At 39.8% G+C, this 23,951-nt stretch overlaps 1 protein-coding gene across 1 annotated transcript in view; it reads left to right on the top strand.

The window, feature by feature from the left end:
- The window catches only part of HGSNAT (heparan-alpha-glucosaminide N-acetyltransferase), a 44,801-nt gene extending 21,276 nt beyond the window's left edge, over positions 1-23,525 (top strand). The window contains exons 7-18 of the mRNA XM_027865410.1: positions 1,095-1,204; positions 3,894-3,970; positions 4,880-4,910; positions 5,961-6,121; positions 9,807-9,922; positions 14,876-14,973; positions 16,668-16,794; positions 18,630-18,716; positions 20,496-20,573; positions 21,693-21,763; positions 21,861-21,973; positions 23,148-23,525. Coding sequence (XP_027721211.1) covers positions 1,095-1,204; positions 3,894-3,970; positions 4,880-4,910; positions 5,961-6,121; positions 9,807-9,922; positions 14,876-14,973; positions 16,668-16,794; positions 18,630-18,716; positions 20,496-20,573; positions 21,693-21,763; positions 21,861-21,973; positions 23,148-23,329 — 1,251 coding nt within the window. The 3' untranslated portion in view covers positions 23,330-23,525. The remainder of the gene's footprint in view (positions 1-1,094; positions 1,205-3,893; positions 3,971-4,879; positions 4,911-5,960; positions 6,122-9,806; positions 9,923-14,875; positions 14,974-16,667; positions 16,795-18,629; positions 18,717-20,495; positions 20,574-21,692; positions 21,764-21,860; positions 21,974-23,147) is intronic.
- The last annotated feature ends 426 nt before the right edge of the window (positions 23,526-23,951 follow it).

Here is a 23,951-nt window from a genome sequence, read left to right as displayed (position 1 = left end):
ATTTGTGGCGTGGTTGCCTAACCTCCACCTAAGTTCCACTTTCATGCCTCATCATTGAGTGGAAGTGAGCCTGTGTTCTCAAAGGCTGTGTATTCAGAGCCTACCCAGTGGGGACAGTTTTAAGTCCAGGACCTGTGACAGACAGTGTATTTGTCAGCGGAGACCCAGACTTCATACACTTGGGAGCTTTTTTTGGCTGTAGCAACTTGAAGATGATGAGAGGTTGTGGGGATGTTCGTATCGATCAGAAAACAGGTCTGTAAAGGATGCTTTAAATATATCTACCTGTTGCCAGCAACTAAGAATCACACCTGACGGGAGAGCGTGAACTGCAGAAACATGGGCCAGGCAGGTCAGCCAAGACTGAACCGTTTATTCATCTGAGGGTCACAGCATATATAGGAAAAAGTTTAGAGCTACAAAAGATCCCTTGTGTGGGAAAACTATGCATATTCTGTAACTGTTACTGATAACTTTCAAGGTTCAGAGCTTGGTTAAAAAATGCTTTCAGGACATACATCAAAGGAGCATACAATAAAAGTGTCAAGAAAAAAGGATTACATCATTTTAAACAAATGGTTACAAGATAGAGATTAACAGTCAATTAACAGGCCTCAGCAATCATTCTCAGGGCTGTCTCAGGTTCTTATCTCAAAGTATGTGACTAGTCCTCCCTAGTTTGCCACATGTTATCCCTCATGCCAGACTTTTATTGTGTCACGGTCAGGCAGTTCCAGGAGCCCCTTAATGAATAGGAGAGTGGTGAGCCAACATCCTGATTAAGTGAGCCCTTGAAGGTAAGAACAGGCAGAAGTTAAATTCCAGCCTGAATTCTTTAACCCTTTTCTGGACTGATCAGAGCTGGCCCTCTACATCTGCCTACACTTCTTGTACTGACATAGTGCTCCTTTCAGTTCCCTTTGGAATGTGTTGGCTGACATTGGTTGAAATGAGTTTATTTCAGACCGGTTCTACGTGTCTTTAGACAAGCTTAGGAAAAACACCAAAAAATCAAGTGAAGTTAGAAACTGAGCCCAGACATCAAGCAACAAACAAAATTTCTATTTTCTTTTCTTTTTCTTTTCTTTCTGAAGGAACTGGGATCTCCAACCAGGGCAGAGTCTTATAGTAGTGACCTGCAGGTTGAAGCGTGGAGGCTGACCACTCCAGTGCATCGCCTTCGCTCTCTAGACACATTCAGAGGGTAAGTGGACATTCCCTTAGAACTTTGTTCCTCATTAGCCTGGTAAACAGAATCTTGTAAGCTTTAGGAACTCTTGGGTATGATGGGAGGTATTGAGGTCTGATGTGATTAGTAGCCTTAACTTGGGGTTTTGCTTCTGCTATCACCTTGTAGGTTACCTGCTTCCTAAATTTAGCTCATTTTTCCTCTCTCTGTCTTTTTGTGGGTTCTGCCGCTCTAGAATTTGTTTAGAGCCATTTTTTACAGGTATTTGGAGGGCATTGGGGGAGAGCTCGAACAAGTCACTGCTTTTTTTTTTTTTTTTTTTAAGAAATGAGATTCAGTCACTCTGTTCTGAATTATTATTATTATTATTATTTTTTTTTTTTGGCGGCAAGGCAATTGGGGTTAAGTGACTTGCCCAGGGTCACACAGCTAGTAAGTGTCAAGTGTTTGGTCTGAGACCGGCCTTGAACTCAGATCCTTCTGACTCCAAGGCCAGTGCTCTATCCACTGTGCCACCTAGCTGCCCCAAGTCCCTGTTTTTACTCCACCATCTTGGTTCCTAACCTATCTTATTCTTCCTCTCTCCTGCCCTCTTCTTCTCCTCACCCCGACCTTGATTTTCTGTGTAGAGATAGTACCAGTGAAGAAACTCTGGCTAACAATGCAGATCTGTAACTGTTCTCAGTTTTAATAGCTAAAACCAAGTTAAAACTCAGCAACTCTAAAAAATTGCTGAGAGGTTGAACTACTTGCCAATGCTCACACAGGCAGAGTTGGACTTAATCTTTCTGGCTCCATTTACTTTATTTTTAAAATTAAAATATTTTTCTATCTTTTTGGGGGGAGGTAATTGGGGTTAAGTGACTTGCCCAGAGTCACGCAGCTAGTAAGTATCTGAGGCTGGATTTGAACTCAAGTCCTCCTGACTCCAGGGCTGATGCTCTATCCATTGCACCACTTAGCTGCCCTGAAGTTCATTGAGTTTAAAAAATAAAAATATCTATTAAATTCATCATTAAATTTCATGAGGCAGCTAGGTGGTACAGTGATAGAGTACTGGAACTGGAATCAGGAAGAACTGAGTTCCAGTCCTGCCTCAGATACTTCCTAGATGTGTGACCCTGAGCAAGTCACTTAACTTTGGCCTTAGTTTCCTCATTTATGAAATGGAGATAATAATAGCTCCTACCTACCAGAGTTATTGAGAGGATAAGAACTTCGCAAATCTTAAAGCACTCTATAAATGCTAGCTGTTATTATCTTATTCAGCGTGGCCCGATTTCCCTGCTGTCAAAGTCACTTTGAATTTTGACTTGACTGATTCTGTCACCTGTTGTGTTTGTTATCCTTCTCAGTTTTATCTGCTGCCAAATTTAGTAAGCACGTCTCTTAAACTTTTATCCAAGTCATAGATCAAAATATTAATAGCACCGATGGCTGGGGCATTCTGCTGGAGACTTCTTTCCAAACTGACACCCAGCTATTAGTGACTCTTGAATCTCCCTAACCATACCGTCCTCTAGCCCACTTTTCTCCATCTTTTCCAAGAGCATAGTATGAGAGACTTGATCCCCAGGCCTTGGGCCTTGGTACCCCTCCATCCTTGGCATTCTTAGTCATTTTAGCCTATCAGATCTTATCTATCCTTGAAGACTTAGTTTGGATGCCACCTCCTCTGTGAAGTGTTTCCCGATTCCTCTCTTTATAATACTTAGTCTCTCTCTTGTATACTTGCCACAGTCCTATGAATATTACAGTTGTTTGTGTTCTTGTGTTATCCCTGCTTCTCCCAAGATTCTAGTTGAGGCAGCTAGGTGGCACCATGGTGCATAGAGCTCTGGGCCTGGAGTCAGGAAGACTCATCTTCTTGAGTTCAAATCTGGCCTCAGACACTTACTAGCTGTGTGACCCTGGGCAAGTCATTTAAACCTGTTTACCTCAGTTTCCTCATCTGTAAAATAAGGTGGAGAAGGATGGCAAACTGCTTCAGTATCTGCCAAGAAAACCCCAAATAAGGTCACGAAGATTTGGACACGACTGAAACAAGTGAATAACAACAACAAAATTCTGTATCCCTAATGCCTAGTCCAGTACTTAAATAAAATGTCGTTGTTTTTAAATTAAAATTCAGCATCTTTCAAGACAACTCAGAGGCTTCATTCATTGTTTGTTATTATATCCATCTCCTTTTCCCTTCTGCTCCATCATCCTTCAATCTGTAGTCTGTTTGGGAAAAGAAAGAGATTTGCCAGAGGGTACATATAACTTTATAGTAAAAGTAATTTCTATGCTAAGAGTTCTTAAGAATGTCTCCAGAACACACCGAAGTCTAATTAACAAGCTTTCATCCTTAGAGGTAACAACTCTTTTCCCAGTGATATAGATTAGTACCACTCCAAGTTCCCTCTAATCCATTACAAGTCTTAAGCAATATGGGTAAAAGAAGACTTTAAAGTGACTCATTCTAATTGGTAGAAATTGTCAGGCAATATAACTTGTTACCCATAAAACTCATCTTGTATTAAGTCAGTTAGTCAGCCAACAAGGGCCTCCATGGTGCCGGGCACCGTGATGCTGGGATGCTGGGAAGTTTTTAACATAAGACTTCTCTTTGCAGGTACAAAATGTTTATGTGTTGTTAACTCTTCCACACTATCTTGATATGTGAACTCTGCCCTCTTTTGTGTTTTCTTGGTTCTTTTAGGATTGCTCTTATCATCATGATTTTCGTTAATTATGGAGGAGGAAAATACTGGTTCTTCAAACATGAGAGCTGGAATGGTAAAGTATTTGCTAAAGTCAGTTGGGCCTATTTCGGTCAGCTTTTGAGAAATATGAAGAACGAAGTCTTTTGTCCTACCTTGAAGCCGTAGAAGCAGAGGTCACGACCTTCCTCCTCCATGTTGTTTATCTTATAGATGGTTGGTCCATTGAAATCAGTTACTTCATGAGACTTTATGCCTCATCTAGCAGACCATGGGCCCATAAACAAAGTCCAACAATAGCAGCTAATAGCTTTTGGAGGTGTTTCTATGTAAAATGCCTCCTGAGGCTCTGCAGTAAAATGACAAGAATTTGGCCCTCTATTGTCTTTGCCATATTCCATGTCTGGCTTTGTCACAAGCCTTTTGCTCTTGAGTATTGTGTCTTATCAACATCTTAATTTCCAAGTTGCCACCTTTATTGGGGTGCTGGGAACTTTTTATGTGACCCTGAATAATTCTTGTGAAACCTGGCTTAGGAGGTCATTGAAAAATGGATTAGGACTAGCCCTCGGGACACTGCTTTAAAATGATATTCTTCCCATTCAGTGCTCTGATTCCTTGTTTCTGGATCAATGCTTTTCACAGTAGACGCTCACAATAAATGCTTTTGACTCATTGACTTCATAGAGCATAAAGAGAACAAATAATATTTTTTCAGTAGAGTTTTCTTCAAAAAATGTCAAATGAAGCTTCTACATTTCTCTCATCTTTGGAGGGTTGGTTTGTTTGCATAGTATCATGTGGGTCAAACGGTCATAGATCCAGAGTGGGAAGGGACTACTTGGTCATCTGGTCTGACACCTTGCCTTTACCAGTGAGTAAACTGATACCCAGGTAGTAAAAGGACTCTCCACCCATCTTGAAAATTGGAAAGGATGCTCATTCCAGAGCCCCTTTTCCTTACTGTTGTTGTATTGTTCTCCAGGTTTGACTGTGGCAGACCTTGTGTTTCCATGGTAAGTTGGCAGTAATTTTTTTCCCCTCATCTACTCTAATGCCCTAATCAACAGTTCCAAGAACATTTCCATCCAGGTTATATCAGAGCTTTATTCTAAAGCCATCCTTAAGGTTTGTTTTGTAGGCTTTTTGCTTCTAGAACTTGTGTGATAGCGGATTCCATGTTAGAGGAGACTACATTAGTTATTACAAAACTCCAGTGTATATTTATTAAGCTTTTTACATGTAATTCTGTAGGAGGGGCTACATAAAGAAATGAATGGTCCCTGTATTTAGGGATCATCTTCCCATTTATTGCTCAGGACATTGTTGACTTCAGGAAAGAAGCCAAAGGAAGCCAAGGAAAGTAATGCCTTTGTCAAGATCCTCTAATAAGTTCAGTTAGCTTTTTGGGTTTTGTTTGTTTGAAGTATCAAGGAAGTTTAGTTAGAGAATAAGAAGATGGGGTTCAGATATCTTTTTAAAATGTCCTTCAAAAATTAGCAAGCAATTATTTTCTCTCTTTTCTATTTCACCTTCCCTTTGGAAAAAGAAAAAAGAAAAACTAAAACCCTTGTAACGAATATCCATAGTCAAGCAAAACAAATCCCCTTCTTAGCTATGTCCAAGAATATAGGTCTCATTCTGCATCTTGAGTCCATAACTTCTCTATTAGGAAGTGGATGATTATTTCCTTGCTAATCCTCTGGAGTCATGATTGGTCATTGCATTGATCTGAGTTTCAGATAACCGCTTTGTCTTGTAGTTAGAGAGAAAATATTATCTCCCCTTTTCCTGGTTCAGGAGCCAAGGGTGGATTTGGCAAAGGTGAGAATACAAAAACTTCAGTTTTTTGTTTCTCTTTCAGAGAGTTTTAAGGGCAAATTAATTTGGATTCCAGTAACTTCATTGTCTGTTTCCAAAACTGCTCACATAGTCAGTCCTTGGGGATGTCTAGCCGTCCTCACAAATGTGCTTTTATAGCAGAACTTGAAGACACCTTCTCCAGGAACAAAAAAAAAAAGCACCTCTCTGTCACCTCTTGTTAACTAATTCTTTATTTTTTTTAGGTTCGTGTTCATCATGGGCTCTTCCATTGCCCTCTCCCTGAGCTCCATGCTGAGGCGAGGATGTTCCAAATGGAAGCTGCTGGGGAAAATTCTGTGGAGGAGTCTTCTGCTCTGCGTTATGGGAGTCCTGATTGTGAATCCTAATTATTGCCTCGGACCATGTGAGTAATTGTTTCATTTCTCTTAAAAAACTGAATGCAAGTTGGAAGATGGAAATTAAATAGTATCATGTAAGGGGAAGATGTTAAATTAATTTCAAATATGTATCAGCATAATGAGGAGTGAATTAATAGGAATGTATTTACTTCCCAATATCTTTTTTATTTTGGGGAAAAGTTCTTTTCTGAATAGTCATGGAGAATCTGAGAGATGGGAATGAAGTTAGGGGGCATCAAGTTAAAACTCTTTATTTTACAACTGAGATACAGAGAGATTAGAGGGCTGTGTGGGGTCATACATCTAGATAGTGACAGCATCAATATTTCTATATATGTAGATAGACACATATATGTATATGTTTCCCTGTATGTATACACATAAGTATGTATGCGTGTATATACACAGCTACATATATACACATACACATGTGTATGTGTGTATATACACAGCTACATATATACATATATACACATGCGTACACGCACATGAATAAAATACAAGAGAAAGAAAAAGAAAGAATGAATTGCTAAGTACTGGAGATAGAAGGACACCAGTGAAACAGTTCCTGACCTCAAGGAGTTTATGTTCTAATGGAAGAGACAATATGTACATAAATAGGTACATGCATACGAGTAGGTGGTGGGTAACCTTATAGAGGAAGGCACTAGACCCAAGTCTTGTCACTTTTTGATGTTTCCATTAAACCCCACAGTTACCTTTGTTTCAGTAGTTTTCATAACACAGGTTTTTTGTAGCTGGCCCATGAATTCAGCTAGGTGGCACAGTGGATAGAGTGCCAGGTCTGGAGTCAAGAAGACCTGAGTTCAAATCTGGCTTCAGATACTTGCTGTGTGACTCTAGGCAAGTCACTTAACCCTGTTTGCCTCAGTTTCCTCACCTGTAAAACGAGCTAGAGAAGGAAATGGCAAAGTACTCTATTATCTTTGCCAAGAAGACCCCAAATGGGGTCACAAAGAGTTGGATGGGGCTAAACAACATGAATTCATCTTCATTTCCTGTGTGGTGATTGAGATGCCCTCGAGGAATAATGTCTTTGATCCCATTTAATGCGTTATTTATCACTGGTGCATGGAGCCTGAAGGAAGGGTGTGAGTCTTAGCATGACGTAATCCCTCAATCTCAGCAAACAGGCACTGGGCTTGTTACTGAAGGGAGTACAAAGAAGTGTAAGATTCACTGTGCAGTCTTATCTATGGAGATATGACACATGAAACATATAGGGGAAGACATTTTGAGTGGGGTAAATGGTATGAACAAAAGGGTGTGAAGTTTAGAGGTCAGCAAATGGACTAGTATGGTTGGTATAGAGGGGTTCTTATACGCAGATAATGGGAAATAAGGTGGGACCACACAGGGGCAAAGATTTGTGAAGGGCCTTGGATCCAGGCAGAGTTTGGCACTCATTCCTTAGAAAGACAGGAGCCATTGCAGATCTCAAGTAGAAAAGTAACGTAACTAAAGAGATTAATCTGGCAGTGATGTATGGGATAGATGGTATGGTGTTGAGACTGGAGGCAGAGAATCCTCGAAGTTGTAATAGTCTAGGTGTGAAATGAATAAAGGCTTTAATTAGGAGTCAAAATGGGTATGAAAATAGAAGGGACTGATTTGAGATGCTTTGTGAAAGAACAGTACATAAGACTAGGTGATTCAATTGAATGTGAGTAGTAGTTAGTGAGAGGGAGGCAGGTGTCAAAGAGGACTGAATATTACAGATTGGTGACTAAGAGAATGGTGGTACATGAGTAGAAATTGGAAAGTCAGGAGGAGAAGCTAGCTGGTTTTTTTTTTTTGTGTGTGGGGTGCTGGTTAGGCACTGGATTTTTAATTCATTTTTATACATTTTAAATTTCATTCAATGGAGGCAGCATGATGCATTGAAAAAAAAATGTAAATTTGGAGTTCAAGTACTTAGGTTCAAATCCAAACTTTGCTATTTATTACTTGTGTGACCTCTGGAGAGTCATTTTAACTCTTTGGGCCTTGGTCTTCTCATTTTTAAAGTAAAGGCTTGGGTGAAATGACCTGGAAGTTTCTTTCTAGCTCTAAACCTATGAGCCTAAATCAGCAAGTGTTTATTGATCATTTACTTAATGTACAAGATTATGCTGCTAAGAGTTGTAGAAGACAGAAATAAGTAAAATGTGCCATTGTTATCTTCCAGCCTTTAAAATCTAGTTGGGGAAATGAGACACTTACATGAGTCGCTGCAGTTCAAGGCAGTGTATAAGTGCCACGTGACTGAGACAATTCAAATGCTGCAGGAGTTGGTTGTTTCAGAGAAAGGGAGATCATTTCTAGTAAGACTTTACAGAGAAGGTGAGATTTGAACCAGAATGAATAAAAGAAAAAATACTAAGCACGTACTATGTGCCAGACAGTGTACTAAGCACTGGGATGGTACAAATACAGTAATTCCTGTTATTGTATGGAAACATCCATCCTTGGGGAGCTTACATTCTAATAGGAGGGGATAACACATTTTGGGGAATATTTGGGGGTAGAGAGTTACAGAGATGGTGATTGGAGCCATGAGAGAGTAAACTGACTCATCCTTTCTAGTAGCAATGACAATACTGATATGATTACGGCTCCACAACTCTCTGTGTGTCTAGGAGTAGAGAGAATGCCAGGGAGAGAGGAGAGGGTGTTTAAGGGAAAGCAGACGAACTTACTTGTGGCAGTGGTTTCATTTAAGGAGATCGCAGATGGAAGAAAAGGCTAGGACAGTTGAAGTAGATCACGAAGGGACTTGAATGCCGATCCAGACTGTCCTTTATTTTTTAATTGGTGAGGCATTTGGAGTTAAATGACTTGCCCATGGTCACACAGCTAGTGTCACATGTCTGAGGCTGCATTTGAACTCAGGTCTTTCTCAGTCCAGAGCTGTTGCTCTATCCACTGCGTCATCTAGCTGCCCCTCCAGACTGTATTTCTTAAGCGGTGAGGACTCATTCAAAGCTCTGCGTTTGAGTTAACAATGGGACATCCCAATGGAAATAGTTGGCAGTCAGAAATTTGGAATTAAAGTTATGGGAGTGGAACTGACAGAAGAGGTCAGGACTGGAGAGAAAGGCTTGGGACTTAGATCTAATAGAGGTGGTGATAGGTGAAACTCTTATCAAAAGATCCATGATTCTGTCAGCATCAATGCCCTTCACTTGGACTGGAGGGCAGAGAAACTTTAAAGTAGATGGCCAGAGAGAGGCTTAGGGCAGCTAGGTGACACAGTGGGTAGAGGCCCATGCCTGGAGTCAAGAAAGACCCTTATTAGCTGTGTGACCCTGGGCAAGTCGCTTCATCCTGTTTGCCTCAGTTTCCTCATCTGTAAACTGGGCTAGAGAAGGAAGTGGCAAACCATTCTAGTACCTTTGCCAAAAAAACCCCGGATGGGGTCAGAGAGATTCAGATACTGCTGAAATGACTCAACACCAACAACAGAGAAACTGAAGAGGTCTTCTGATCCAGATCCACCCTGGTCTGACCTCAGATTCCTTAGTGACCAGAGTCTGAAAGACTCAGGCATGAGCTGTGTGCCCATCTCCGAATGCTTCTAAAGATCTCTTCAGACATAGCCTCGGTAGGCTTTCTTTTGCAGAAGACAGGTTATGGTCCAGCTATGAAATGAGATACGTTGGCTTACACTCTAATTTGCATTTTCCCCAGTGTCCTGGGATAAGCTGCGCATCCCTGGAGTGCTTCAGCGGCTGGGATTGACCTATCTTGTGGTTGCGGTTTTAGAGCTTCTCTTTGCCAGAGCCGTGCCTGAAAATAGCACGATGGTGAGACCCTCTTCTTTGAAAAAATAATACTCTGGGGATTCAGTTAACGTCTTTTTTTTTTTTAATTTTCTAAAATTCTAAACTGTCTTCAAATAAAATGATCATGTACACATATAAAGTAGAACAGAAGAAAAAAGGCTGAACGTGAAAGTGCGAATCTTCAAAAGGACAACTTGCTTTTTCTTTTAAGTAAATATTAAGTTCAATTAATAATTTAAGGAAATATTAAATTCAGTAAATATTAAATTAAATTCTCCCAAATCCCCTCTGCACAAATTGAAAGAAGGAAAACTAAGACTGCCTCTCCCCCTTTTTTATATAAATCAGATATGAACAGTCAAGCTGAACAAACTCTATATGGCCATGTCCAGAAATTGTTGTGTACCATGTTTCATGATTGGTCCTCTGGATTCGTGGTTCGTCATTTTGTTGCTCAGCGTTAAGTCTTTCAGGGTTGTTTGATTTTACTATGTTATTATTATATAAATTGTTCTGGCTCTGTCACTATTTTCTGCATGATTTCACAAAAGCCTTCCGTGATTTGTGTGAAACTGTCCTTTCTGTCATTTCTTAAGGTGAAATAACACTGCACTTTCTACATTTATCTAAATTTGTTCAGCCAGTCTGCATTTGATGGGATCTCCATCTTCCCTCCCACACCTTAGTTTCTAGTTTTTTACTCCTACAAAAAAGAGCTGCGATACTTATTTTATTTTTTTTTTTTTTACATATGATCCTTTTTCTCCTTCTTTGATTTCTTTGGAGTATAAAGCTAATAGTGGTATCACTGGGTTAAAGGGTGTGCACTGTTTAGTGACCTTCGATGTAGTTTCAAATTGCTTTCCAGAACGTCCAGACCAATTCACAGCATCAACAGTGTCTTTAAGGTGCCTGTTTTCCCACAGCTTCTCCACCAGCTGTCATTTTTCCTTTTTGTCATAAAAATTGTTCATTTTATCTTCTTTTTTCCTTTCTGTCCCTTATTTGATCATGAACTCTTCCCCTGTCCATGTTTGCCACAGGTATTTCATTTCCTTGCTATTCTAACTTGTTTATGATATGACCTTTTATATCTAGGTCATGTACCCATTTGGAACTTACCTTGTTATATGGTAGGCGATGTGGTCTGCTTTAAACCTAATTTCTGCCAAACTGCTTTCTAGCTTTCCCAGCACTTTGTATCCAATAGTGAGTCTTTGTCCTAGAAGCTGGAGTCTTGGAGTTTATCAAATCCTATGCTACGTTTGTCTTCTTAATCTGCTGCACTGATTGATGTTTCTAATTTTTTTAGCCAGTGCCAAAGAGTTCTGGTAATTGCTGTTTGGCATTGCTGGGTCCCTTTCTGCTCACTTTTTTAAAAATATTCTTTCCCTTGAAATTCTTGACCTTTTGTCCCTCTAGCTGAAATTTGTTATTTAACATCCCCATAAAATAATCCTGTGGTTAGTGATTGGTATGGCACTAAATAGATAAGTTAACTTAGGTATTATTGTCATTTTTATCATATTGGTTCATTCCACTGAAGAGTGGTTAATATCTCTTCAACTATTCAGGTCTCTATTTCTGGAAAGAGTGTTTTGTGATTGTAGTCATATAACAGCCCTATGTTTTAAATGTAGGTTCCCTGCCCCATCATAACGTACCATGTCCGTATTATCTTGCTTCATCATATACCAACTTCTTGCTCAGGTGGCCTATTTTTTAAAAAATGATTTTATTGGTGTATATATATATATATAAATTTAATTTAACTTAATTTTTTTGCATCTTCTTTTATTTATTTCTTTTTAATTTATGGAATAAAACAAGCATTCCCATAACACAGTATAATCTAAACAATGTTTTCCCATTGATAAAAATCATACCAGTTCTTGATGTAGAACCATTGGACAGTGCCAATGACTTTGGTGGTATATATATATATATGGTTTTTTTTTTCTTAACATTGCCTCCATTTTTCCCTGTATCCTTTTCCTTTTCCCCTTCCCAAGCAGCCATTTCTTATAAAAATATTTTTTAAAAATGGAAAAAGAAACAAGATTCAGGAAAATCAAATAACATGTGGAAAAAAACATGACAGTATGTTGCAACGTCCCCCACCTGTGGACTCCTGTCAGGGAACCAGGATAAGGCAACGTGTCTTCTCATATCTCTTCTTTGGCTCGGGTGCAAAGGCATGAAATAATCTCACTACATCCCCACTAACCTGATCTGATAGTTCCTCTTTGCCCCTCTTTGTATTCTTCATCATTGGTATAGAGCATCTGTGTCTATAACATTTCAGTGACTATGTAAAGTTAGTTCAGGTTCTGCTGAGAGACTGAGCTGCTGCTCTTAAAGCAGAGTCATTAATGTACTTCTGTGTGTTCCTGTGGGTATTTCCCCTTCCCTCTTTGCAGATGTTTGGTCAGAGGGATCGCCTGTGTCTTCTCTCAGGGAGGGAGTTGTATGTGCAGAGGCTCTCTGGCTTATCACCAGCAGGTTAGGAACCAGGTGATGGAGTCTTTGGCCACGGCAACCCACGGGGGTGGGGGGGGGCACAGAAAAATCCAAAGTGGCCCTCAGCCATGGGTAGCTCTCCTTCTGTAGGGATAGTGGCTGAGGGGTGGAAAAGGGGACAGAGCCTGCTAAGAATCACATTGTTTTTCAGGTAAACACTAATGTAACTGTTGGTCCTTTCTAGGAACATCCCTCTCCAAGTGACCAACAGGTTGACATACTTGTGGAGGATTTGGACCATATCAGCTGGCTAGCTGGTATAATGGATCCCTGCTCGAAGAGTCAGGAATACGAGAGTTCAAATGCTTACTCAGATACTTAGCTAACTGTGTGACTGTGGATAAATCACTTAACCTTTATCTCAGCCTCAGTTTCCTCATCTGTAAAGTGGAGACCATGATAGCACCTACTTCACAGGGTTGTTTTTGGGATCAAATAAGATAATAATTGTGAAGTGTTTTACAAACTTTCAAAAGCTATGTAAATGTTACTACATCATCACCATCATTATTGTAATTATAATAATAGTTATTATTGTTATATTTTTGCTGTAAGCGAAACTAGCAGATATAAGGAAGTGGCCACTAAAGGGAAAGATGACTCATGAGTCTTCTTTAGAGAGGCTGAAAAATAAAAGGGCAGAGTTGCTTTTATCACGGGCCTCACGGCAGCAGGAAGCATCATTCTGTGACGTGCGGTGCTTGTGAGGAGCGTAAGGGAAAAAGGCCACCCTGAGGATAACCACCGCTCCATACAGCAGTAGCCACTAAAGAGGATGAAAGGCGGAGGAACTCTGGGAAGAGATTGTCACACTCCTTCAAGCCAAGTCAGCCTTTCTGTTTTTGCTCAGTGACTTCAGCCCAAAGTTAGACACAGACAGGGGAAAAGAGCAGAATAAGATCCTGCATCTTCAGGTTCCTTTCCTGTATAGTTGGAATTGTTTGAATTGCATTTAGCTACTTAGACAGGCCATCTCCCTCCAGAAAACTATTGCAATCTCAATTTTGGTGGAAATATATATGTGTGTGTATATGTGTGTGTTCTTTTTTGAAGGCTCTGATCATTAATTTATTTTTTTTTTCAATTTTTAAAAATTTATTTTTATTTTTTTGAGATTAGTAATGGCTTTAATAAAGTAGCAGGAAACAAAATTAATCCACAGAAATTGCCACCATTTCTATATAGTAACAGCAGCATACAGGAGGAAATAATAGGAAGAAAAATCCCATTCTAATTAGATTACAGGGCAGCTAGGTGACAGGGGATAGAGTGCTGGGCCTGGAGTCAGAAAGACCCATCTTCCTGAATTCTGATCATTAACTTAAAGTCAATCAATCAGTCACCAGGTGTTTATAAAGAGCTTACCATGTGGCAGGCATTTAAAGATTCTTTCTTTAATTTTTCCTGCCCCTCTTTCAGTGTAGGTAGTTTCTTGTTAGCAGGTTTAACAGTGCATCCCAGATCTTCTCGGTTCTTCCCATGATGATCTTATGATGATCTTTGAACATTTACAGTAATAAATAGTTAGCATTTATATAGCACTTTAAGGTTTGCAAAGTGCTTTGGAAAAGTCATTTGAGTCGTTCATGAGAGGCAGTGCTGCAGAGACGTGGTGTTTAGAGTACAGGCCTTGGCTTTAGGACTTAGACACAAATCATTCAGCCCTCTCAGTGCCCCCAAGACTGTTAGACTCCACATTTGGGGGGGGGAGCTAGGCAGTGGGGTTAAGTGACTTGCCCAGGGTCACACAGCTAGTAAGTGTTATGTGTCTGAGGGCTTAGACTCTACATTTTTGACAACTGCAATCTGCTTTAGTGGAGGAAGTTTCTGCACTGAGCTTTCCCTTCATTGATGAAATCACAGGTCTGAACCCCAGGCTTTGAGAGCGATAACTCAGCTTTTCCTCAGGAAATGGATCTAACCCAGGACTGGTTTGTTAGTTTTCACAAGTTTGTCACGAGTAGCCGTCGTAGTGTTGATTTATTCTGGATCCCATCCTCTCCCTGCCCATTTCCTCTCACCAGGGATATTTTGTAGGAATTTAATTATAATATTTTAATTGTTTAATGTTAGTGTGGCTAAATATTCTACAACTTACAGCATGGCTTAATAAGTGCATTATTTACTCATGTAATTTCATTTAGGAAATTCTAAACTGTATGTGAACTGGAAGCTAGAAGAAACAACACTGAGGGCTATTAAATAAAGCCTGCTGCAGGGTTCTTGGAAATTATTGATTTCTCTTAATGAATGTTTTCATTGTGATTCTTCATAGGAGAACAAACAACTTAGAACCCACAGGAATTCATCTCTAGTTTTTCCTTCAACATCCCAAAATAGGGTCCATGATGGGTAGGGCGTTTGCCTAGAATATTGCACAAAGCTCATTTTTCCAGTCATTTCTATTTCCTTTTCTGCCATTCACAATTGGAGAGGCCTTGTTCTTCTTTCCAGGATATCATCTCATACTGGCCACAGTGGATTTTCATTCTGATGTTGGAGGCCGTTTGGGTGTGTGTGACCTTCTTGTTACCAGTTCCTGGCTGCCCAACGTGAGTAAATGCTCTCCTTACTTTTTGGAGGCGTTAAAAAGGAGAGACAGTGCTGCATAGTGAGTGGAGTCCTGGACTTGGGCTTAGGGGGGAAGACTTGAGTTTTTATCCTGCTTCTGATACTTGCCAGCTGGACAAAGGTGGGTAAATCGATTTCCTCTCTGAGCCTTAGTTTTCTCATCTGCAAAGTGAGGGGAATGATAATAATAATGGTGATAATAATACTAGTAGTAGTAGTAGTAGGAATGGTGGTGGGTGGTGGTACTGGTAGTAGTAGTATTGGTGGTGGTGGTAGTAGTGGTGGTGGTGGTGGTGAAGCTTGGAATTGATAGCTCAAATGAGAAAGCATCCAGGAAAGCAGTTAATATCCTTAAAAGTGCAATATAAATACCAGTTATTGTCATTCCTGCCATGATAGCAATTTTTTCCTATATCTTATAATTTTCACTCTATCAGAGCTATTTTTGGTAAGTGAATCTTTCTTCCCCTAGCTCTCTAACGTATAAAAGGCCTAAAGAAAGGAATCTGCAGTGTGTCCTGAGAAATGTTTCAGTGCAGTTTCCCAACCACCATTTGCCAGAGGTCTCCAATGCTTACAGTTGTTTTCCCTGCTTAAATTACTTTGAATTTACTTATCTTTGTACGTGGTGTACTTTCTAGGCAGGTTCTCTTTGTGTTTTTATCTTTGGACCACCAGTGCCTGGTCCCCAGTAAGTGCTTAATAAATGCTCCTTGAATTGTTGAGTTAAATTAAGATAAACCTTATTCCTAAGCTCCTATGATGGGAGAGAAGTTCAATCAATCAGTTAACAAGCATTCATTAAGCACCTACTAGGTACCAGGTACTCAGAAGGGCGCTAGGGATGCAAAGACAAAAATGGAGCAACGCCTGCCCTCAAGGAACTTACATTCTATTAGAGGAGATTGTGTGTGTGTGCATACATGTGTATGTGTATATATATAAAAATATACATAGATATAGGTATACACAGATATCTGTATACACATGTAGATATATGTATATAAAACATATACACATATGTGTATGTACATGTATATGTATACATGCATCTCCTTTAATAGAATATAAGCTCATTGAGGACAGGCATTGCTCCATTTTTGTCTTTGTCTACTTCACTATATTTATAGATATATGTGTACATCTATAAATATACACATACACACACAACATATATATGTATACTCAAGAGATATACAACATAATTTGATATGAAGGGTTGTAAAAAGTATGTAAAAAGTCATGCTTAAGTTGTCCTTTGAAGGAAATCCGAGGTATGGAGGGGTTCATTCCGGATATGGAGATGGAAGATGATAGTATTGTGTGGGAACAATAACAAGGCCAGACAAGACATCAAAAATTTCACGCTCATAGGGAATCAGAGATCTAGAGGTGGAAATGACCTTAGAAATCGTCTACTCCAACCCACTCATTTAACAAATGGGGAAACTGAGGCTAGGGCAGTTAAGTGCCCTCCTGTAGGTGAACCAATATACAAGGTTTGTATCCATACATAACTCATTTCATTATATAATTTCATAAATTTATTATTTATTATGAATTTATTCTGTAGTTTCATAAATTGATTTCATATTCATTATTTCTTTCATACATTTATTATTTATTATTCTTTATGAAGTTTCATACAGTAAGAATTTGCTTTTACCATCTCTAGGGGTTATCTTGGCCCTGGTGGTATTGGAGACTTTGGAAAATACCCGAATTGTACGGGAGGAGCTGCCGGCTATATCGATCGTTGGCTTCTGGGAGAAGACCACATCTACCAGCACCCGTCTCCTAATGTGAGTAAAATTAACCCATCCTTGAAGAAGTGAAGGGAAGGCGGAAGGGTGGTTCATTGAAAACAGCCTGCCTTCAATGCAGGGTGGCTGAACTGAGGCTCATTTTAATTGTGGGCTACTTTTTGCTGTTTGTTGTTTCTGTTACGTGAATTTTTAAAAGCCTTTGGGTTATGAAGTGAGGCAGCAGTGGATCAGATATGGGGCATGGTAGGTCATGTTGCTGGTAAATGTCCTCTAATTGTGTCATCCTAATGCTCAAAGATTAGGCTGGCCTTAGTAAGTCAGAGAGAGTGAGCATCGTGTCATGAAGACTGCACAGAGCTTAAGCTTATAAGCCTTAGGAGCTTATTAGGAGAAGTAGCTGTGGCACCATCATTTTAATGATAGCACAATGTTTTCTTAGGCTTGTGTGTTAAAATAAAGTAGGTTAACACTTCCATATGATCTGTATACTCTCTGCTATCTTAGGTTCACAGGAAGTTTCATTGCTGGATCTCTGGGGTCCTTCCTGAAACCTTTTAATCGATGCTTTGTTTAAGACCCCTGTGTCTCGGTTAAAGCATGTGACCACGGAAAGGCACTTTTAAAAAAAAATCTCATTTTTGTTGATATCTTTTTTTTATCTCACCTCAATTTCCAGATATATCCCTGTCTCTGCCTCTGCCAGAAGAGCTTTCCGTTGTAACAAAAATTAAGAAAATTAAGAAAATAAAAAGAAATGGAGGGAAAAAGCAGGCCAATAAGGCCAGCCAACCGACTCTCAGCCATGTCTGACAGTATCTAGTGTTTCACACTTATAAAAGCTCACCTTTGCAGAAAGGGAAGGGAGATGCATTTTCTCATCTCTACTTGGAAGACACATTTTTGGTCATTGTATTTAAAGAGTTCGCCTTAATTTTTTTCATTCTTTCCATTTATGTTTTAGGCCTTGCTTACTCCTTTTGGATCAGTTTTTGTCTTTCTCTGCTTTTCTGGATTTAACCCAATCACGATTTCTTGTTTTTGTTTTCTTTGCTGGGCAGTGGGGTTAAGTGACTTGCCCAGGATCACACAGCTAGTAAGTATCAGGTGTCTGAAGCCGGATTTGAACTCAGGTCCTCCTGACTCCAGGGCCAGTGCTCTATCCGTTGTGCCACCCAGCTGTCCCCCAATCATGATTTCTTATAACACCATAGCATTATTTAGTCCTTCCTCAATTAATGGGCAGCTAGGTGGTACAGTAAAGTACCAACGTGGAACTAGGAAGACCTGAATTCAAATTCGGCCTCAGACACTTACTAGCTGTGTGACCCTGGGCAAGTCACCTAACCTCATTGCCTAGCAAAAAAAAAACAAACCCAAAAAACAAACAAATGGACAAAAAAGGAAAACCCCAAATTAGGTCATGAAGAGTTGGAAATGACCAAACAACTACAATTGATGGGCTAAATAAACTTTATGTTCACTTCTTTGCCACTACACAAAATGCTTCTGTAAATGTTATGATGTATATGAATGGAGACTTTCTTTTTTGTCATTGACTTCCTTGGGTATATGCCTAATGGTGGAATCTCTGAGTAAGGATGGTTTAGTTGGATTTTAAGCATAATTCCAAATTGCCTTCCAAAGTGGTTGGACTAATTCACAGCTTCACTAGCGACATATTAGTGTCATGTCTTTCTACTTTTTCTTATCTTTTGTCAGTCTCGTCCATCAGGGTTGCAACTCTGGGCTTGCGTGTTAATTTCCTGTATATATAGTGGATATCAGACCCTCCACAAGGGTGTTGGGAAAGACACTTCTGACGTGCTAGGCCTGCCTGCATCATTCACCTTATTCCTGTCTTTCTTGTCCAGGTGATATACCACACCAAAGTGGCCTATGATCCAGAGGGACTCTTGGGAACCATCAACTCCATTGTGATGGCATTTTTAGGAGTGCAGGTACTGTTTTTCTTTAGAGTGTTATTTTCTTCCAAAGTAATAAATGCCAGGTGAACCAGAACAAGGGAGCTACCCTACCCCATCTCCCAAAGATGCTTTGCTTATTTATTTTGAAAAGCCTGTTTAATATTTATTTTGTCAATTGAAATGACATTCCATTTTAGGGCTTCCTATTTCTTGGCAGCTGGGTGGCGTGGAGGGTGCTTCTATGAGCTCATCAGTATATGAAATTCCTAAGCTGGAAACTCCTCCTGGTAGAGTTCAGTAATTCATCTATAATTGATGGTCAGACAGTTATCTAGGCCAGCAAGACTAAGTGACTTAGTAATAATGATAAATAGTAATAATAATAATAGCATTTATATAGTGTTTTAAGGTTTGCAAAGTGCTTTACAAATATTATCTCATTTTATCATTATAGCAACCCTGAGAGGTAGGTGCTATTATTATTATTATCTCCATTTTACAGATCAGGAAACTGAGGTAGACAAGCAGTTAAATGACTTGTCCAGGGTCACACAGCTAGTAAGTGTCTGAAGCTGCATTTGACCTCAAGTCTTCCTGACCTCAGGTGCAGTTCTCTGTCCACTGCATCACCTAACTGCCTTTGACTTAACCATGGTCGCACAGCTAATAGATGACTTGCACCTGGGTATTTTGACACCAAGGCCAGTCTTTAAACCGCTTCATTACTTCTTGCCTAGATAATTGCAATAACTTTCCCCCAATTAACAGATTTATTTTCTCTAGGAATAATATTTCACACTGTTGTTTCCACATGTTTTATCTTCTCGTTTTAGGGAAATGTTTAATCTAGATAAGGGTCTTTATCCTTTTTTATGTCTGATGAAAACCCATGGACCCCTTCTCAGAATCATGTTTTTCAGTATATAAAACAAAACACCCAGGATGACAAAGGCTACCAGTTATATTTGAAATACACTTCTCAAAATATTAAAATAATGATAATAATAGCAGCTAGCATTTACATAGCACCTAGTGTGTAAAGCACTTTACAGACATTATTTACTTTTATCCTCACATAAGCCCAGGTTAAGACAGGAATTCTTAGGCCCCTTAGACTCCATCCTTCAGTGAATGCTGCCCACCTCCTGACAGATCGGTGATGGACTCAGAGCAGATTGAGACATCCTTTTTGGGGGGGGGGAACATGACCAAAAGGAAATTTGTTTTGCTAGATTCCACTGTTTAAAGAAATTGTGGGAAATTACAGTTATCCCTTCCATATGGTGACTTTCCCCATCGAGGTTTTGATATATGGTGGGTCAGCATAAGAAATTAAATGGGAATTTTTTGGGAGTTTTGTGGAAGCTGCAGATGACACACAAAGGCCAGCAGACATCACAGAAAAAGTTTAGAAACTCAGAAATGCATAAAATATGGTGTATAATATCAACACCCTGTAAAAGAAAAAAACTCAGACTTCTCTGGTACTAAAAGAGGGCCAAAAAATTTTACATGGATTTTCCAGATTTTGGGGGCACCGTACCGTACCCCTAACCCCAGCAATGTGGAAAGGATAACTATATATTGTTGCTGTCTTGGTCAGTGTGATGCAGTCAAAAAGAGACCCAGCTTGAGAACCAGAAGGCTTGGGTTCTTGTAATTCTAGAGATGAGGATGATAATGCTAACAACCCCTGCCCCCCTCTCAGGGCTGTTCCAGGGCTCACAGGGGATCATGTATATGAGGGGATCCTGTTAAGTCCCAGAGCTTTGTACAGATGAACAGTGTCATTAGTGATGGTTTCTTTTCTAGGCTGGAAAAATCCTCTTGTTTTACAAAGACCAACACAAGCAGATCCTGCTTCGGTTCCTTCTGTGGAGTGCCATGTTGGTAAGTGATTGATTCATTACTCTCACTTGTTTTCATCTATGCTTAAAAGGAACTACACTTTAAGAATACCTTGAAGGACCAAGCTGTGTCCGTTGTCTGGTACTGTGTTGTTTTTTTAATCCATGAGACAGAAAATAGAGATAGGATGAAAGTTTTTACTTCAAAGTAAAATTAAGACCAGGAGCAATTTTCCAATGCTGTGTTCTGGAATCTCATGTAAAAAATGAATTTGGGGAGACACTGTTCCATCATCCTCCCGTCCTCATCTTGGTCACTGATTCACTGTGGGTGTGTGGAAGTGGGAGGCAATTCAGGCTTCCTGCCCTCTTCCGTTTCTCTCCCATAAATGTTGTAAGGATGAATCAGATATTGTTATCAGAATGACTTTAATTTTTAAATTAAATTTTATTTTATTTTACTTTCAAAGAAAGATCCACTTTCTCTTTCCCTCACCTCTCCTCTCCCCACATTGAGAAAGCAAGAAAAACAAAACTGTTACAAACACGAAGAGTCAAAAACAAACAAATTCCTGCATTGGCCATGTTCCTTCAAAAATATCTCCATCTGCTCTCTGAGCCACCTCTGTCGGGGGGTGGGCAGGATGTTTTTATCATGAGACCTCTGGAATTGTGTGTGGTTATTGTGTTTGATCAGTTTCCAAGTCATTCTCCCCCCCAGTTTATTATTTAACCTTTTTAAAAAAATTTTTTTTGAATTCTCAATTCTCTCCCTCCAGCCCCTTCCCCAACCATTGTAGAGGCAAGCAATATGATAGCTTCTAGGTCTTTCAAAGTTGGTTGTCCTAACAGTGTTGTTATTGTGTGAATTGTTTTTCTGGTTTTGCTTACTTCACTGTACATCAGTTTTCTCTGAAACCATCCACATCATCATTTCTTACAGCACAATAGTATTCCATCACATTCATATATCGTAACTTATTTAAAATGACTTTAAAGTATTATTTTGTTACAGAGAGTTAAATAATCATATAAGCATCTTAAAAGATATTTTTTCCTGTTAAAAACATATTGTCCTTTTTCCTTTGTGTTGTAGTATAAATTTTATTTTCCCACACCAGATATAAACCTTTGTCCTTTTTTTTTTTCCGTTTTCTTACAGGGTATTATTTCAGGTGTATTGACCAAATTTTCTCAAAATGAAGGCTTCATTCCAGTAAATAAAAATCTCTGGTAAGTAGAAAGCAAAATATTGTTTTAATCCTTTTACAGTATGCTTTAGTCTACGGATGGCTAAATATCATTCTCTTTTGTCCCCCCAACTGCATAGGTCCATCTCCTATGTGACAACCCTGAGCTTCTTTGCTTTCCTTCTGCTCCTGTTTATGTATTTCTTGGTGGATGTGGCAAGACTGTGGTCTGGAGCTCCCTTCTTTTACCCAGGTCAGCCAGATTTCTCCCAGAGCAAAGGTTCCCTGTGATGGTAGTTGGACAACTGGAGGCCTAGGGGACAATAACCAGTTTGGGCATTTTTCCACGAAGGGGGCAGGGAGGGATCAACAGTGTAAACAGCCTGCCTAGAGCTGAGCGTACTCTGTAAAACTAACATTTGTGTTAGTAAGGTAGGGTAACAAGGATGCCTTTGTGGGAATAGAGACTTTAAAAGAGGTGTCTGTGACAGATGACATATATTCATAATTAATGAACCTAGTGTCGGAATAGCTCCAATGCATTGTCCCTCCTGGAAGACATCAGCCTTTCGATAATATGCTTAGTTTGATTTCCAAGGTTTTGTGCAGCAATAATGCTTTTCCCCAAATGAAAAAGATCAGAGAACTAGATAGTCCCAAGAGAGATAGTGTGGTATAGTGGAGAGGGGACCATCATTGGTATCAGACCTAGGTTCTAATCCTGCCTCTAACACATGCTACCTGGGTGGTCACAAGCAACTCACCCGATGTCTCTGTGTCCTGGTTGTTATTCTAAGTCTCTAAGATTTTAAGTTACAAATGAGTTGTTGATCTGCTCTGGTGGAGGGTCTTTTCAATACTGAGAGTTCCCACTCATTAATGAAGCCATACGTCTCAACAAAAAAAAAAAAATAGGTCCATGATTTGGCTTAAGTGCAGAGGAATGGATGAAATAGTTTTAGGTGACCCTTCCACCTCCAGCAGTTTTTGATTTCACTGTAGTATAATTCCATGTGCCCTAGTTCTGGCACGTACTGTTTATGTGACCCTGGACAAGTCACTTAACCTGTTAGTTCCCCAAACATCTCTCTAGGAATAAAAGTTGCAGAGCAGGTTATGAGTCTACACTGGTAGAGGTGATTCTCAGATTGACAGTTCCCTCCATCAGTGAAATCACAGGTGTGGGTTCCCCCCTCAATTACATTGTCAGGATCTCTGTTTTAACTCTATATAAATCACATTATTCTAGTTTCTCTTTGAGGCTTCACAGGGAGGAAAGCATGTCTGCCAGATAATGCGTAGCACCCCCCATTTGAGGCATTCTGTGTTATACTGTATGTCTCAGAGAAGCAGGATGCAGTCCCCAGCTCATGATTCTGGAACGGTGTATTTGAGCTGACGTCGTCTTTTTAAAATTTCTTCTTAAGGAATGAACTCCATCCTGGTGTACGTTGGGCATGAGGTCTTTGAGAACTACTTCCCTTTTCAGTGGAAGATGGAGGACTACCAGTCTCATAAGGAACACTTGACTCAGAACCTGGTCGCCACTTCCCTCTGGGTTGTCATTGCTTACGTGCTCTACCGAAAGAGGATTTTCTGGAAAATCTGAGGGCCACGCAGATACGTGTCACTGGACTGATTCTAGAGGGGCCCAGGGAGATCGGTGAAGCAAATAGACTGCCATCTGTATTAGTGGGAAAAGTGAATGGGCTGTGGAGTGTCTGCGTCGTGGGAACATGGAATCCTCTTTGAATGTGCATAAATTAGATGCTGTAGTCGTGTAAACTGGTTTAACTCATCAGAAATCCTGTCTTCTGTGTATTTGTAAATCATGTGTTTGTAGTGTAACTGACCGTAGTGGTTTTTTCCCTTTATTCTGTGTAAATAGGTGTATTTAGGGGCAGCTAGGTGACCTAGTGGATAGAGCAATAGACCTAGAGTCAGGAGGACTTGAGTTCAAATTCAGCCTCAGATGTCTACTAGCTGTGTGACCCTGGGCAAGTCACTTAACCCCGATTGCCTCAAAAAAAAAAAAAACATAGATGTGTTTGACAGTTTTAGTTCCATTCTGATGAGGTGTCATTGAAAGGGAATTACTGCAGGCCTTTTGCTTTCAAGTTTGATAAAAAACAACCGAAGACCTGATTCTTCTTACTTATCTCATTTTCCTGTAAAATTGATGTTTTAGAGCTTATGTACCCGCTTACAAAGAGCAGCCTTATTTCTCATGT

The sequence above is a fragment of the Vombatus ursinus genome, unplaced genomic scaffold (genome assembly GCF_900497805.2).
Source record: "Vombatus ursinus unplaced genomic scaffold, bare-nosed wombat genome assembly UNPS02014778.1, whole genome shotgun sequence".
NCBI lineage: Eukaryota > Metazoa > Chordata > Mammalia > Diprotodontia > Vombatidae > Vombatus > Vombatus ursinus.
Note: the sequence above shows the minus strand (reverse complement) of the source record. Positions and strands in the feature narration are given on the sequence as shown.